The sequence below is a fragment of the Ranitomeya variabilis genome, chromosome 5 (assembly GCF_051348905.1).
Source record: "Ranitomeya variabilis isolate aRanVar5 chromosome 5, aRanVar5.hap1, whole genome shotgun sequence".
Classification (NCBI taxonomy): Eukaryota; Metazoa; Chordata; class Amphibia; order Anura; family Dendrobatidae; genus Ranitomeya; species Ranitomeya variabilis.
The window spans coordinates 123,793,332-123,809,601 of record NC_135236.1 but is presented as its reverse complement, the minus strand read 5'-3'; the positions used below and the strand labels follow the sequence as shown (position 1 = coordinate 123,809,601).

Genomic DNA, 16,270 nt, shown 5'->3' with positions numbered 1-16,270 from the left:
CTGATCTGTTTGCTCGGATTAAGGGGTCCAGTTGGTTCACCAAGATAGATCTTCGTGGTGCGTATAACCTTGTGCGTATTAAGCAGGGGGATGAATGGAAAACAGCATTTAATACGCCCGAAGGCCATTTTGAGTACTTGGTGATGCCTTTTGGACTCTCTAATGCTCCTTCTGTGTTCCAGTCCTTCATGCATGACATCTTCCGAGAATATCTGGATAAATTTATGATTGTGTATCTGGATGACATTTTGGTCTTTTCTGAGGACTGGGAGTCCCATGTGAAGCAGATCAGGATGGTATTTCAGGTCCTACATGCTAATGCCTTATTTGTGAAGGGCTCAAAATGTCTTTTCGGAGTACAGAAGGTTTCCTTTTTGGGTTTTATTTTTTCTCCTTCTACTATTGAGATGGACCCAGTCAAGGTTCAGGCTATTCATGACTGGACTCAGCCTACATCTGTTAAGAGTCTTCAGAAGTTCTTGGGTTTTGCTAATTTTTACCGTCGCTTCATTGCTAATTTTTCTGGCGTGGTTAAACCCTTGACGGATTTGACCAAGAAGGGTTCTGATGTGACTAATTGGTCTCCTGCGGCCGTGGAGGCCTTTCGGGAGCTGAAGCGCCGGTTTTCTTCGGCTCCAGTTTTGTGTCAGCCTGATGTCTCTCTTCCTTTTCAGGTCGAGGTTGATGCTTCTGAGATTGGAGCAGGGGCTGTTTTGTCGCAGAGAAGCTCTGATTGCTCTGTGATGAAGCCTTGTGCTTTCTTTTCGAGAAAGTTTTCGCCTGCCGAGCGGAATTATGATGTTGGTAATCGGGAGTTGTTGGCTATGAAGTGGGCATTTGAGGAGTGGCGACATTGGCTCGAGGGAGCTAAGCATCGTGTGGTGGTCTTGACTGATCACAAAAATCTGATTTATCTCGAGTCTGCCAAGCGGCTGAATCCTAGACAGGCTCGTTGGTCGTTGTTTTTCTCCCGTTTCGATTTCGTGGTCTCGTACCTGCCTGGTTCGAAGAACGTGAAGGCTGATGCGCTTTCTAGGAGTTTTGTGCCTGACTCTCCGGGAGTTTCAGAGCCGGCTGGTATCCTCAGAGAGGGAGTGATTTTGTCTGCCATTTCCCCAGATTTGCGACGAGTGCTGCAGAAATTTCAGGCGGATAGACCTGACCGTTGCCCACCAGAGAGACTGTTTGTCCCAGATAGATGGACCAGCAAAGTTATTTCCGAGGTTCATTCTTCGGTGTTGGCAGGCCATCCTGGGATTTTTGGTACCAGAGATTTGGTGGCTAGGTCCTTCTGGTGGCCTTCCTTGTTGCGGGATGTGCGTTCCTTTGTGCAGTCCTGTGGGATTTGTGCTCGGGCTAAGCCTTGCTGTTCTCGTGCCAGCGGTTTGCTTTTGCCTTTGCCTGTCCCGAAGAGGCTTTGGACGCACATTTCCATGGATTTTATTTCGGATCTTCCAGTCTCTCAGAGAATGTCTGTCATCTGGGTGGTGTGTGATCGTTTTTCCAAAATGGTCCATTTGGTGCCCTTGCCTAAGTTGCCTTCCTCCTCCGATTTGGTTCCTCTATTTTTTCAGAATGTGGTCCGCTTGCACGGCATCCCTGAAAATATTGTGTCTGACAGAGGATCCCAGTTCGTGTCCAGATTTTGGCGGATCTTTTGTACTAAGATGGGCATTGATTTGTCTTTTTCGTCGGCCTTCCATCCTCAGACGAATGGCCAAACCGAGCGAACTAATCAGACCTTGGAAACTTATTTAAGATGTTTTGTTTCTGCTGATCAGGATGATTGGGTGACTTTTTTGCCATTGGCCGAGTTTGCCCTTAATAATCGGGCTAGTTCTGCTACTTTGGTTTCGCCTTTTTTCTGCAATTCTGGTTTTCATCCTCGTTTCTCCTCGGGTCAGGTCGAGCCTTCTGACTGGCCTGGGGTGGATTCTGTGGTGGATAGGTTGCAGCATATTTGGAACCATGTGGTGGACAATTTGAAGTTGTCACAGGAGAAGGCTCAGCGCTTTGCCAACCGCCGTCGTGGTGTGGGTCCCCGACTTCATGTTGGGGATTTGGTATGGCTGTCTTCTCGGTATGTTCCTATGAAGGTCTCCTCTCCTAAATTCAAGCCTCGCTTCATCGGTCCTTATAAGATTTTGGAAATCCTTAACCCGGTGTCATTTCGTCTGGACCTCCCAGCGTCGTTTGCCATTCATAACAAGTTCCATAGGTCTTTGTTGCGGAGGTATGTGGTGCCTGTGGTTCCTTCTGTTGAGCCCCCTGCCCCGGTGCTGGTTGAGGGCGAATTGGAGTACGTGGTGGAGAAGATCTTGGATTCTCGTATTTCTAGACGGAGGCTTCAGTATTTGGTTAAGTGGAAGGGCTATGGTCAGGAGGATAATTCCTGGGTTGTCGCCTCTGATGTTCATGCGGCCGATTTGGTTCATGCCTTCCATGTTGCTCATCCTGATCGCCCTGGGGGTTTTGATGAGGGTTCGGTGACCCCTCCTCAAGGGCGGGGTACTGTTGTGAACTTTGTTTTTGGGCTCCCTCTTGTGGTCACAAGTGGTACTGTGTGAGTGCTGTCTTTGGGCTCCCTCTGTTGGCTCTTTGTGTCATTCTGCAGGTCTGAGGCTGGATCAGCTGTCTCGTTATGTTAGCTGGTTTCCTATTTAGCTCACCTGGACTATCAGTTGTTGCCTGCTGTCAATGTATTCAGTGCTATTTTGATCTCTCCTGCCTACCTTGGTTACCAGTCTCTCCAAGAGAAGCTAAGTTTTCTGTTTGTTCATTTTTTGATCATCAGCGTTCAATATGTTCCTTGGTTATTTATTTGTCCTTGTCCAGCTTGCTAATATGTGATTTCCTTGCTTGCTGGTAGCTCTAGGGGGCTGAGTTTCTCCCCTCACACCGTTAGTTGGTGTGGGGGTTCTTGAATTCTCAGCGTGGATATTTTGTATAGGGTTTTTTACTGACCGCACAGTTCCCTGCCTGTCTTCTGCTATCTAGTATTAGTGGGCCTCATTTGCTGAATCTGTTTTCATTTCTACGTTTTGTATTTTCCCCTTACCTCACCGTTATTATTTGTTGGGGGCTTCCTATATCTTTGGGGTCATTTCTCTGAGGCAAGTGAGGTCTTACTTTCTCTATAGGGGTAGCAAGTTTCTCAGGCTGCGTCGAGACGTCCAGGAATTTAGGCACGTTCACCGGCTACCTTCAGTGTGTTTGGTTAGGATCAGATTTGCGGTCAGTCCAGTTACCACCTCCCTAGAGCTCGTTCTATGTTCAGTAACTTAGCTAGTTCATTCTGTGATCCTCAGCCACTAAGGATCATAACACATATTACTTTCCTTATTCAATCTTGCTGCTTCCATGGTTGCACCTGGACGCTACTCTCTTCCTTCCTGGGATCCAGTCTTATTCCAAGGTTAATAAAAATTTGATCCATTCCTACTATGAGAGTCTGAGTGCTTCTGCATTGTGTTGCTTCAATCTGTAGAGCAGCACAGTCGGTGGCCGCGATAATGTCAGTCACTGGAGCCGGGTCAGTAGCTGGGGCAGGAGCAGTCACTGGAATGGGGTCGGTCACCGGGGCAGGGTCGTTCTCCATACCTGCTTCAGATGTGATCCCTCTGGTGCTGGTCTGCTCTACTACTGAGGCTGCAGATGCTGATCACAGGACAGGCCGTGGCTCCTCCAGCGCAGTCTTTCTGCGCAGGGCCGCCTTCCTTTTCTCCACTGCGGTCAGCTCCGTACTCAGGAGCTGGCGGCTCAGCTCCTCCACTTGCGCTCTCAGGAATTCCAGATCCTCAAGTAGTGGTAGGTCTGGGTCCTCCCATCGTATGGGACAGTCCTCGGCTGCTTCTCCACCGTCCGGGTGGCCACCGGACGGTCCGCAGCTGCACACCCGCGCTGTTCCTGCTCTGTTCTCCATGGGTGGGGCTTCTTCTTCCTCTGGTTCCCGCCATAAAAGATCAAGAGGCGGACCTCCCTTGCCGATGGACATGTCCTTGTAGTATAATAGGACTTGAAGGGGGCGTTCATGGCTTTCGCGCCTCACGCTAAATTCCGCCCACGACGGCATGCCTTTCTTATGTGCTCCTCATCGCGCTGTAATGGCGGCGGTTTTGGCGGCAAATAGCAGTTCAATAGTCTCGCAACAAATCTCAGTCTCTTAGGCGCACAAGACCCAGTTTGCTGGGTCGGTCCATCCTGTTCGTGACGCCAAGTTGGAACGCCCACCAGGGCCGTGGGGTGCTCGGTATCGGTCCGGTACTTAAAGGGATGTGTCATGGTGGCGGTGACCCGGTCCGTGGCCCTGGGCGCCCATGTAAAAGGGGTTTTGAATAAAGTTTGTGTTTGTGACACCATCTGTGGTATTTGGTCAGAGAGGACTGATGCTGCTTAAAGGGGTCCTCTGGGGTGATGTTATGGCAGCTAAGATGGTATAACTTCCCACAGGTGAAGTTGGACACAGGTTCGCAGTCTCTTTGCCTGGTTTACTGAAGACTTCAGGCAGCCACAGTCCAGGGCACCAGATCACAGGTACAGGCAGAGTCCAGCCAGCTTGGAAGCGAGTTCAGAGTCCCCTTTACCAGGTGGAGTTAGAAGCCTTCCTACCAACGCTATGGTGTAGTCCCTTGCTGCCTGTGGCTTCTGTCAAGGTCCTCACTGTTCTCTGTCCTCCTTAAAGGTTAGGACACTAACTAACCCGTATGACAGGTGGTTCGAGCCTTTTTACAGGGTCTCTATCACGACCGGGCTCTATGCGCCACTGTGTCTCCAGGTGTTAGGGCGGATAGCTGACGTGTAGTCCAGCTGTTCTGCCAGTTTCTGCTGTGCCTCGTGGAGTCCGACACAACCTCGGTCTTTTGGCTACCGGTATCTGGGCTCTGCAGGGAGTTAGCTCAGTCGTAGCTATTCTCCCCAGTTCTCACTCTCCTGTGCTTCGCTCTCCTCCACGCTCACTACAATGCATTCTTCCTTCTGTAATATCTCTATCCAGGGGCTGCAGCACTTCTGGTGGCTACACAGCCCCTCAGCTTCCTTCTCTGCCTCAGACTGCTCCAGTCTGCTGTCTGGCACTCTCTACTCTCTTTCCCTCCAGACCAGAATATATTTATAGGGGAGCCACCCATAAGCTGGATCAGAGCTCCCCATTCTGGCCTGGAGTGTGAACATGTTGTATGCTTGTGTTACCTGATAAAGAAGATCTTCCCTCACTTCCAAGCGTGACATCACTCTCCCTGTGAGGAAAGCAATGCCACTGTGTCAACCGGGAACCTGAGGTGTCACACAGGTATCCGGTTTTGCTGTGTTTCTTGTGCCAAAACGTGATTCTGTAGAATAGGACTTTTTTTTTCACACTAAACTTTATCAGCATTTACAAGAGACAAATCTAGCATGCCAAAAACACAGAAAAAATGCAGCAAAAAAAAAAACCACAAGAAAAAACAAGCAAAACTTGCTGAAAAAAAACACCTAGTGTGAATTTACCCTTAGTATACTTAATGTCGTGTGATTTAATACATTTTTTTTTCAGTCAGGGAGCAACAGATTACATCAGCGAAGCTATGGATGATCATGACATTACCTTTCAGAAAACAGCATGGCCATGTAAACCGTTTGGCGGGTGGATCGTTCTGACAGATTCCCTTTAGGCCTCCACAGTGGTTATGTATAATGCATTTTCCTTGTTGCTGCAGCCTAATAGTCCACACGTGGGTCATAGACGTAGCCGGTCAGCTGGCTTTCCTCAGGCCAGCTGTGAGGCAGCTGCACATAGGACATGGATTGTGGGGGACACTGGAGTGCTAATTAGTGCTAGAGGGGGGAAGGGAAGACCAAACATTGAAGTCCTCCAGTATCCCAGAGATGGGAATATACAGACTACAAAAGATTGCAGGCTGCTTTTTTTCTTACAGGCTTTCTCTTAGGAAAAATGGGGGAAAAGAAGATTTTGGTATTTTTTTTAGGAAAAAATGATGTACTTCATAATATCCAAATAACAGTAGCTGTGAATCCTGGCTGAGATCACCATAGCCACAGGACGGACGTTACATAAAGCGAGGAAGCCCCAGTAATCTCCTCTTGTCATGAGTCATAGAAAATAGTTTTCGACAATCCCAACGAGAACGCAGAACAGCTTCTTATTGCCAAGATTAATAAATATTGTCCTAGCGCCTTCTAAAGTTCCTACATTTACTCTACGCGAGCAAAGATCAGACGACCATTCACTCTTTGTGCCTTGCGGAGGGCTGTACAGAGTAGCAGCTGGGCTATTGTTCCTTGGGGACTTTTGTTGTTTTCGGTGAGGCCATCGCTAATAAGCTTTTAGAGGACAAATAGTACTAAAATTACATCCACTATCTTATCGACGCAAAAACTAAAAATATAAGAGATATTGCCGTTAACCCTATTCTAGCTGCTTCCAAAGTTTCTCTCTTGGGTCAAGGAAGCTATGGATATGGGACAATCTTCTGTAGTGCCAGATTAGATACGTTGAGATACTTAGCTAACCTTCTCTGTACTGAAAAAGGATTCCTGTGCCGGAAGTCTTCTATTTCTATTAACCTTGTTATGGATTGTTAAAGTGGTTTTTTTTGCTTTGGACATTTGCTAACTGCAAAGTGACCCTTTCGCTGCGACCACCAGTGATCAATTCTTATCTGTGAAGGAACCAGACAGTAAAGTTTCAGTTCTCTAGCAGCGTCTCCATAGAAGAAATTAAGCATTATACATAATACAATGTGTATTTAAAGTAATGGGTTGTCTGTGTAATGCAAGATAGGACAGGTCCCCCAGAGGAAGAGAAGCTCTTTGTAACCAGTCTTCAATCTGACCAAGAGATGAGGATCTTCAACAGACATATACACATATCCTATGCCCCAGCACTCTGCAGTTATAGAATAAATTAATTTCACTATTGCTCAACATGTAAAACATGTTAGCTACTTAGGGTACCGTCACACATTGAAATTTCCATCGCTACGACGTTACGATTCGTGACGTTCTAGCGATATCGTTACGATATCGCTGTGTCTGACACGCTACTGCGATCAGACACCCTGCTGAGAATCGTACGTCGTAGCACATCGTTTGGAACTTTCTTTCGTCGCTTGATCACCCGCTGACATCGCTGGATCGTTGTGTGTGACAGCGATCCAGCGATGTCTTCGCTTGTAACCAGGGTAAACATCGGGTAACTAAGCGCAGGGCCGTGCTTAGTAACCCGATGTTTACCCTGGTTACAAGCGTAAACGTAAAAAAACAAACCGTACATACTCACCCGTCGGTGTCCTTCAGGTCCCTTGCCGTCTGCTTCCTGCTCTGAGTGCCGGCCGGAAAGTGAGAGCAGAGCGCAGCGGTGCTGCGCTCTGCTCTCACTGTACGGCTGCACTCAGAGCAGAAAGCAGACGGCAAGGGACCTGAAGGACACCGACGGGTGAGTATGTACTGTTTGTTTTTTTACATTTACGCTGGTAACCAGGGTAAACATCGGGTTACTAAGCGCGGCCCTGCGCTTAGTTACCCGATGTTTACCCTGGTTACCCGGGGACTTCGGCATCGCTCCAGCGCCGTGATTGCAACGTGTGACCGCAGTCTACGACGCTGGAGCGATGATTATACGACGCTGCGACGTCACGAATCGTGCCGTCGCAGCGATGAAAATTTCAATGTGTGACGGTACCCTTAGCTTTAACACATCAGTTTTTTGCCGTCAGGCACAATCTGTCGAATGTTGAAAAACTGATGCGACGGATCTGTTTTTTTAACGGATCCGAGTAGCTGATACAGCTAATTGGATCCTAAAAAAATCGGAGCATGCTCAGTTAAAAAAAAACCGGAATCAGTAGCTGGATTCTGTCATTTGATGGATCCGGCGCCATAGGGTTCCATTGTAGCAAACGACAGACTTCAACGGATCCATCACTGTCCGTTTTTTTTCGACGGACACAAAAAAGTTACTATGTCCGTTTTCTCTGGTCACCGGAAAACCAATTTCCGACTAAAAACGGATGAAACGTGAGGCCATCCGTCGTTAATACAAGTCTATGAGAAAAAAACTGATCCGGTGGCGACTTTTGCCTGCTCCTTTTTTTAAAAAATTCGCCGGATTATGCCTGACGGCAAAAAAACGATGTGTGAAAGCAGCCTAACTTAGCATTTTTTTATATTTTTTTAAGTATAAGCAATATACACAACTGAACGGGTGATTCCGATCTATTAACTAATAATAAATATGAAAATTAGTTTTCAAAACTAGACAACTTAAAAAAATGGTGATGGAACAGTACAAAAATGTATATTTCAAAATCCTGAGTGCAAGAGTTAGAAGGAAGAACGATTTTCTGTATTTCAGGTTTTAAGTTGAGAAAAAGTGATATTTTTCAGCTCATTCTATACTGTCAAAAGCAATATTACCCCCCCCCCCCCCCCAATGTACATGTAATCAAAGATTTTAATTGTTTTTTTGCTTTTTTTTAAACACTTATTTTGATTAAACGTACCAACAAAATGCACTCCCAGGGTATGATGTCTGGTGGAAAAATAAGTCAGGTTGGATTAACAAATTGGATTTTATTTGCTTGACTTGTCTGGTATTCCCGCAATCATTGTCGGACTGGGGTGCCAAGGGCCCAACAGTAACATTGACTTTGCGGGGCTACTTTTCACCTGCATACAAATATTACTCTACCCTCTAACCCTTGCTGCATCTCTCGTTTCCGCCTCCCAGGGGGATGCATACCCTGGTCCATACCTGTATCCTGTGTCTCTCCTTTCTGGCTCCCAGGGGGCTGCATACCCTGGTCTGAATCCTTGTTCCTGTACCTTGTCCCGTAGCTGATCCTGTCTGAACTAAGTCCTATACCTGTGTCCAATTGTATTCCTGTCTGTAGCCTTCCCTATCCCGTTGAGTGTTTCCTTATGTTCACTCCTTCTGCTCTTTGCTCCGCATCCTGCTGCTCTGCTCTTTGTTCCGCATCCTGCTGCTCTGCTCTTTGCTCCACATCCTGCAGCTCTGCTCTTTGCTCCACCTCCTGTGGCTCTGCTCTTTCCTCCGCATCATGCGCCTCTGCTCTTTGCTCCGCATCATGCGCCTCTGCTCTTTGCTCCGCAACCTGCGGCTCTGCTCTTTCCTTCGCAACCAGCGGTGCTACTCTTAGCTCCGCAACAGCGGCTCTGCTCTGCTGCGCACTTTGCGGTTCTGCTCTGCTGCGCACCTTGCAGTTCTGCTCTGCTCCGCACCTTGCAGTTCTGCTCTGCTCCGCATCCTGCGGTTCTGCTCTGCTCCGCATCCTGTGGTTCTGCTCTGCTCCGCATCCAGCGGTTCTGCTCTGCTCCCACTCCGCTCCCTGCGGATCCTGCCCTTTTAGTCTGTACTGGCTCCTACCGGTTCCTGTCCCTCCAGTCTGAACTGCTTCCTACCTGTTCCCTTTTCCCACTCGTACCTGCCTATGCTCCTGTCCTACCTGAACCAGTCCCGCTAGCCATGCCCGCCTGCCTATAGTGTAAGCCGTGCCCGCCTGTCTGCCAAGAATGTCAGCTGTGCCCGCCTGCCAAGAGTGTCAGCCGTGCCCGCCTGCCAAGAGTGTCAGCCGTGCCCGCCAGAGTACCAGTCGTGCCCGTCTGTACTTGCCTCACTTGTTATTAGTGTTCAGTCCCTCTGGGGGTTCAGCCGCCACAGCCAGACACTGCCCTGGAGTGGTACCTGGCAGCTACCTGCCACACAAGCCTGACTTCACCATCAGAGGCTCTAGTGAACACTAAGGTAGCTGCTTAGTCAGGCCCCTTCCAGGGTAGTCTGGTTTGTGGCACAGTGGGGCAACAATCCCTCGCTCACGCCACTCAGTCAGGGCACGAGTGTTACAATATGGAGGCCTATGGGGAGTGCATTATACTATATGGAGGCCTATGGGGAGTGCATTATACCATATGGAGGCCTATGGGGAGTACATTATACTATATAGAGGCCTATGGGTAGTGCATTATACTATATGGAGGCCTATGGGGAGTGCATTATACTTTATGGAGGCCTATAAGGAGTACATTATACTATATGCAGGTCTATGGGGAACGCAGTATACTATACTAGTATACTATACTATACTATATAGTGTACTATATAGTATACTATAGTATACTATATGGAGGACTATGAGGTGCGTTAAACTATATGTAGGCTATTTAGGGGCAATCGTACAGTGTGGGGATTACAATGAGGGAGTCATCATACAGTGTTGGAGCCATCAAACAGTTTGAGGTCTACTAAGGGGTCAGTATACTGTGTGGGGGCATTATACTGTGTAGAGCGGAACATAAAACTGTGTAGAGGGGAGAGTAGAAGGGAGACTCAGAACATTATGAAATGTTAAGTGGGCACTTACAGTATTATTATAGGGGCACTGAGTTATTTTGACTTTCAATGTGGTACACAGAGGGCATTATTACTTTCTAGAGGGCAAAATGTGGGCACTGTTTTCTAGGACACTTGCACAGGTCATTAATATATTCTAGAGGGTTGTTTTACCATTTAGAGGGCACACAGAACCACACAATAGGGGCTCAGCATTGGTGTATAAGCAGGATAAGGGGTTTGTGCAGGTTGGTAATAGATGGGGATAGTGCTGGAAATGTGAGAAACCTGGTGACAGATTCCCCTTACATTTTGTTATAGTAGTAAAGATAATTAAGATAATTTTTTTTCAGGTTAATGGCTATTCCCTCATTTATCAGAATATTCATCAATATCCAAAAACAAGACAAGAGACAGCATTTTGCTCTAGTTACCTTGAGTGACAGATGGTATTGATTGCAGTAAACGTGATATAGAGGAATTACATAAAAACTAGTTCCAAGAGAACATCTTTACACATTCACCTCCTTTGTAATAAATGCCATCGTTAGTCCCCCTATAGAAAATATGTACAACATGGTGACCTTGTTTTAACCACCACACACTCTTTTCTAATAAAAAAAAATGGGCATTTAATAAAATCTGAATATGAGTACTATGACCAACTCAACTTTTGTCTTCCCAGATGTTCCTCTCAGCTTTTCCCTGGATGCAGACATTGTTCATCCTGCACGAGTAGATGAACATGGTATTTTCCTAACCTTTGACCTAACTCCCCGTAATTTACAGAAGAGGGGACTTTCTTCAATGACTACTTCCTCAACCTACTATGGGATTAAGTACAAAGGAGTTGAGTTAACCTTCAACCTCAGTCAAAACCACCAGCTGCTGGCCCCTGGCTTCATAAGTGAGTGGCGTAATGGAGGCATCCGTGAGTCAAAATTGATTAGTCGACCCTCCAACTTATGCCATATGCAGGGTGAAGTACAGACCCACCACCATCACGTAGGAAATGCTGCTATCAGTATCTGCAGTGGTCTGGTAAGTGGAGAACCATTGCAATCATTGCTGTCTGTGGGCACCAAGACATTTTTCCTTCATTTTTCCATAATTTTTTAGAATGGATTAGTAAAATCTATACTTCTTGCAGCCACATCTAACATAGTATATCATTGTTAGTTATCTTTCAGAAGGAATGGGATTTGGTTTGTCTGATGAGGGTTTCCCAGGTGTGTAGAGTCTGACATGTGTGAGGGATGTCTAATCCCAGGTGTGCAAGGTCAGACAAAGTGTTTCAGGTCTGACTAAGATGCCAGGTGTTCTGTGCCTGACACATTTAAACATCTGTTTGTGTTGTCTTGCCAATCATCAGGCATATAGATCCATCTTTGCCCCCCTAGGTTATTTTCTTACACTTATATTACCCTTTAAATACCAAAAATGACCAACAAAATTGTTTAATTGGCCACTTAACATTATGGGTTTTTGCTTTTTTCTTCATGTTTTCATTTTCCACAAGAGAGGTGTCTTCCAGTTGGAACATGAGGATTTCTTGATAGAACCAGTGGCAACAGAAGTGCCCTCTTTGGAAAAAGGAATGCCTCATCGGATCTACCGACGTCACTTGGCTGAAGAATGGGAGTCAGGATACAGCAGCTGCGGTGTTAAGGGTAAGACTTCTTCAAAGTCCGACCCTGACTTTTATTATATATCGATATGAGACTCACTGTTTTGACGAGAGTGCTGAACACAGATCTACAATCTGTGCTTTGATAGAGTATCCAGACTCCCATGATAAGTGGGAGAGGAGAAGGGAGCGCTGGGAACAGGCAAAGGAACGAGAAAGAAGAGAGCGACTTATATCTCGACGATCCATTAGCAAGGAAAAGTGGGTGGAAACCCTTGTTGTTGCTGACACGAAGATGGTGGAATATCATGGAAAAAACAATGTAGAAAATTACGTACTGACCATTATGAATATGGTGAGGATAAATGGATATTTGTTCATATTACTTTTGCAATATATAATGAAACTTCTCCAAAAGTCCACCTTTTTAATAAGACTACTCCTTTAGCCAAATTTTGCATTACAAATTTTGGTTCGAGCATATACTATGCATTTTGGTGTCAAAAAAAGTTTGTATGCACCTTTGGAGTGGTCATCACAAATAGGGTTAACCGTACGAGGGGCGTTTATTAAAGATTTCCCCTCACCCACTTCTATTTATCACAGGACGCAAAAACTGCACATTTGTAATGATATAAGTCTCTATAGGTTATGTGCCAAATTGCAACTCAGAACTGATAACGGTCTTGATTTTTCAAGTGCTGAAGTTTTGTGAGGTTTGATAATGGACCCAGTGGAATACAGAGCAGTCAACAAGTTCCTTTACTTGAAAGGCAACACACCAAAGGAGACGTTAGATTAGATGAAAGAGGTTTATGGTGATGATTCTGCAGCGCCCCAGAGTCCTCGTCGTTGCAGTACTGTGGCTCCGCCGCTAAGGGGGGCTATGGTACGTCTGATGGCACTGAAGGGGTTCATCTGACCAGGTATCACAGACACCAATACACTTCACAGTCTGGCCTCCAGGGGGAGCTAAGGGCACTATTCATTAGGCCACTCCTCACAGTCTGGTAAAACTGGGGGTTAGGCAGGAAGTTAGAGAGAAAGCTGACTGGGTTGGAACCAGGCAACACCTTGTGGCAGAGGGTGTTGTGGGGGAAGATTCAGAGGGGTCCCTGTCAGGGGTGGGATCCTGACAGAGGCCTAGCAACCAGAGAGAACGTTACGGGACCGCGCCTGCACGATATAGTGGCGGTACCCCAAGAAAGGATAAGAAGCGAGATTTATTGTGCTGAGTGAGAAACGAGATCAACGCGGCAAGGAGAATACCAGTAGGAGTCGTGCTGTAAGACGAGGCAACATCCTATTGAGGCGCATAACCGGTGGCCGGAACGCCGAGGAAGTATAGAGCTCCAAGCCAAACTTCAAACCTACGGCAGGACAGTCAGTTACGGCGGGCTGTCTCACCCAGACCCAGGAAGACACAGGGGGGTAACAACAGGAGTGGGGCGACGCTGGAGTCCCGGAAGAGCTCCGAGCCTCCCCGTCATACGGGTGCGTCCTAACCGTAAGATCAGGGGGACGTAGAGGGAGAACATGAGAATCGAGTTGTGAGGGAACACGAGAAACAGACACAACAGTTGTGGGTGCTATCCCGTAAGCACAGCAGGGGAGGACCACAACACACAAGCGCAGGCAGGTAGGCACAGATTTCCACCTGCAAAGGGAACTCTGGAGGTGCCATCGGACCGGCCGGACTTGCACAGCCCTGTTAACCGTATTCTGGATTGAGGACTCAGAAGCCTTCAGTAAAGAGGTAAAGAGACTGCAACCTGGTGTCCTCGTTATTGACCGTGACCGGCACTACACCGCACGATAACATCAACACCATACCACCACCTTTCACTGTGCGCCCCTCAGCAGGGTCACGGACTGGGTCTAGCCACTGTGACAACCCCAGAGCAGAGACTCAGAGGCCCGGTACCGGGTACCCCTCGGCCCTGCGGCAGTGGGGGCGCTACAATTCCCCATCATATGATGTAGTCAAGAACTGGCATCGTCATTTCAAATGTGGTCGGACTTTGGTGCAAACAGCTTCAATTCCAGGGCGACCCCACTCTGCTACTGATGAACACACCATCCAGCAAGTGGAGTTCACCATTTTGGAAAATTGCGTGTAACCATTCGCCACCTATTCCAAAATGTCAAGATTAGTGTGGGGTCTGTGGAAAAAATCATACAAGACCATCTTCACATACATAAGGTATCCGTTCGCTGGGTTCCCCAGCTGCTCACACCTTTCCGGAAGCAATAACGAGTCGAATGCTCTCAGGCTCTATTGACAATGTGCCATGGAAATCAGGAGGACTTTTTCAACAGACTGATCACACAGGATGAAAGCTGGGTCCATTACTATGATCCTGAGACTAAAGTCCAGTCGATGCAATGGAAGCATCATGACTCACCGCCTCCAAAGAAGGCACATGCCCAACCCTTGGCAGGCAAGGTCATGCTCACAGTATTTTGGGACCAGCATGGTGTAGTATTGATGGATTTCCTAGCAAAGGGTATCATGATCACTGGGGCATACTATGCTTCACTGCTGCGGAAATTGCGGAAGGCCATCAAAACCAAGAGAAGATGTCCACCTTCTGCAAAACAATCCACCAGTTCATAACTCACATGTTGCCCAAATGGAAGCATGCTCCTGAGTCAGGGGAAGTCTTTAATGAACGATCCTCGTATCTGAATCACAGCCTTGGCATCTATTGTCATAATTTCTAGAGCATGCTCATTTCATATCTTCCATGTACTGTATATACCTTGACTGATTTCTTTTTAATAGGTAGCTGGCCTTTTCCACGATGCTAGTATTGGGAACAGGATAAACATCGTTGTTGTACGACTGATCCTACTGGAGAGTGATGAGGTAACGTGGGCCTATTGACATGAAACCACCTTTGGGGCTATGGAACGACAGAGTGAAGGAGGTAAAAAGTTTTGAGTAGTCGATGAGCTGAGTTGGACGAAGGGTAAAACATAATATGATTAAGGGAATGAGATGATATCCGATTGTGCAATATCTAGTGAAAGTACATAGACCTGTGGAATGACTAAGGGTGGAACAGAAGTGAAGGAGGGGTGGCAAGGTAGAAGTTGGCTGCACATCTAGTTTTTAATATGTCATGGTCTTCTCATTTCTAAGGAGGACCTGAAGGTTTCACATCATGCTGACAACTCATTGCGCAGCTTTTGCAAGTGGCAGAAAGGCATGAACATGAAAAGTGAAGATCATCCGTTACATCATGATGTTGCCGTTCTTCTAACCAGGTCACTAAATACCGGAAGACCACCAAGACTACATTATTCTACTTTCCATAGCGTCTTATTGACACATTACTGCTACCATTAGTATAATGGTATGGATAGATTACCATACTGCACATCTAACATAAGACAAACAATAGGCCACATCATTTTTCAAGCTGGTGTTATAAAGTATTCTAATTTACTGAGATAATGACTTTTGGGTTTTCATTGGCTGTAAGCCATAATCATCACATTAATAGAAATAAACACGTGAAGTAGATCACTCTGTTTGTAATGACTCTATATAATATATGAGTTTAACTTTTTGTATTGAAGAACTTAAAAAAATTAACTATTTGATGATATTCTAATTTTGTGAGATGCACCTGTACATACCCACACCAATTTTTTATTTTTTTGTAGAAAAGACATCTGTGCCTCTATGAATCGTCCATGTGAAACTCTAGGCCTTTCTCATGTGTCTGGAATGTGCCAACCACACCGCAGTTGTAACATAAATGAAGACACGGGTCTGCCAACGGCCTTTACTGTCACTCATGAACTAGGACACAGGTGAATTTTTTTTTTTCATATTGTGTGGATTACATTTTTAGAACAATTTTTCAGTAATCCTAAAATATGTACTATCATTGTAGGTGTCCAGGGAAGCAGTCCATAGGTTCGTAGAAGAAGATAGTTCTCTAGGAAAATTTACAATCAAAAGTCCTAAGGGGAACAGGGTGTAATTGGGAATTCACTGTTAAAAGAGAAGGGAGGAGTGAAGGAGGGAAAGATGTGTGTATTTTCCAAGGTTTTGGAAACATAATATTTGTTTCCAAAAAACTTTTGCTATGGACCATAGTTAGACAGTCAATAGAGAGTCAATACAGGTGCGCCAGTGCCTGGGAAATAACGGTACAGTTTGCGGCGTTCCCTGGCACCGGACGGCTTCAGAAGGCAGCTCTCATCATTGTCTCCTGCTCGCACTGAGATCAGTGCAACCATGAGACAATGATGGGAGTTATATAAAAAATAAAAAAGACAACGTG

At 46.4% G+C, this 16,270-nt stretch overlaps 1 protein-coding gene across 2 annotated transcripts in view; it reads left to right on the top strand.

The window, feature by feature from the left end:
* Nucleotides 1-16,270, top strand: part of ADAMTS7 (ADAM metallopeptidase with thrombospondin type 1 motif 7) — a 155,045-nt gene that overhangs the window by 20,186 nt on the left and 118,589 nt on the right. For both annotated transcript variants that reach the window (XM_077263192.1, XM_077263193.1), the window contains exons 2-7: nucleotides 11,031-11,386; nucleotides 11,865-12,015; nucleotides 12,122-12,327; nucleotides 14,758-14,841; nucleotides 15,118-15,242; nucleotides 15,645-15,794. In XM_077263192.1, coding sequence (XP_077119307.1) covers nucleotides 11,031-11,386; nucleotides 11,865-12,015; nucleotides 12,122-12,327; nucleotides 14,758-14,841; nucleotides 15,118-15,242; nucleotides 15,645-15,794 — 1,072 coding nt within the window. The remainder of the gene's footprint in view (nucleotides 1-11,030; nucleotides 11,387-11,864; nucleotides 12,016-12,121; nucleotides 12,328-14,757; nucleotides 14,842-15,117; nucleotides 15,243-15,644; nucleotides 15,795-16,270) is intronic.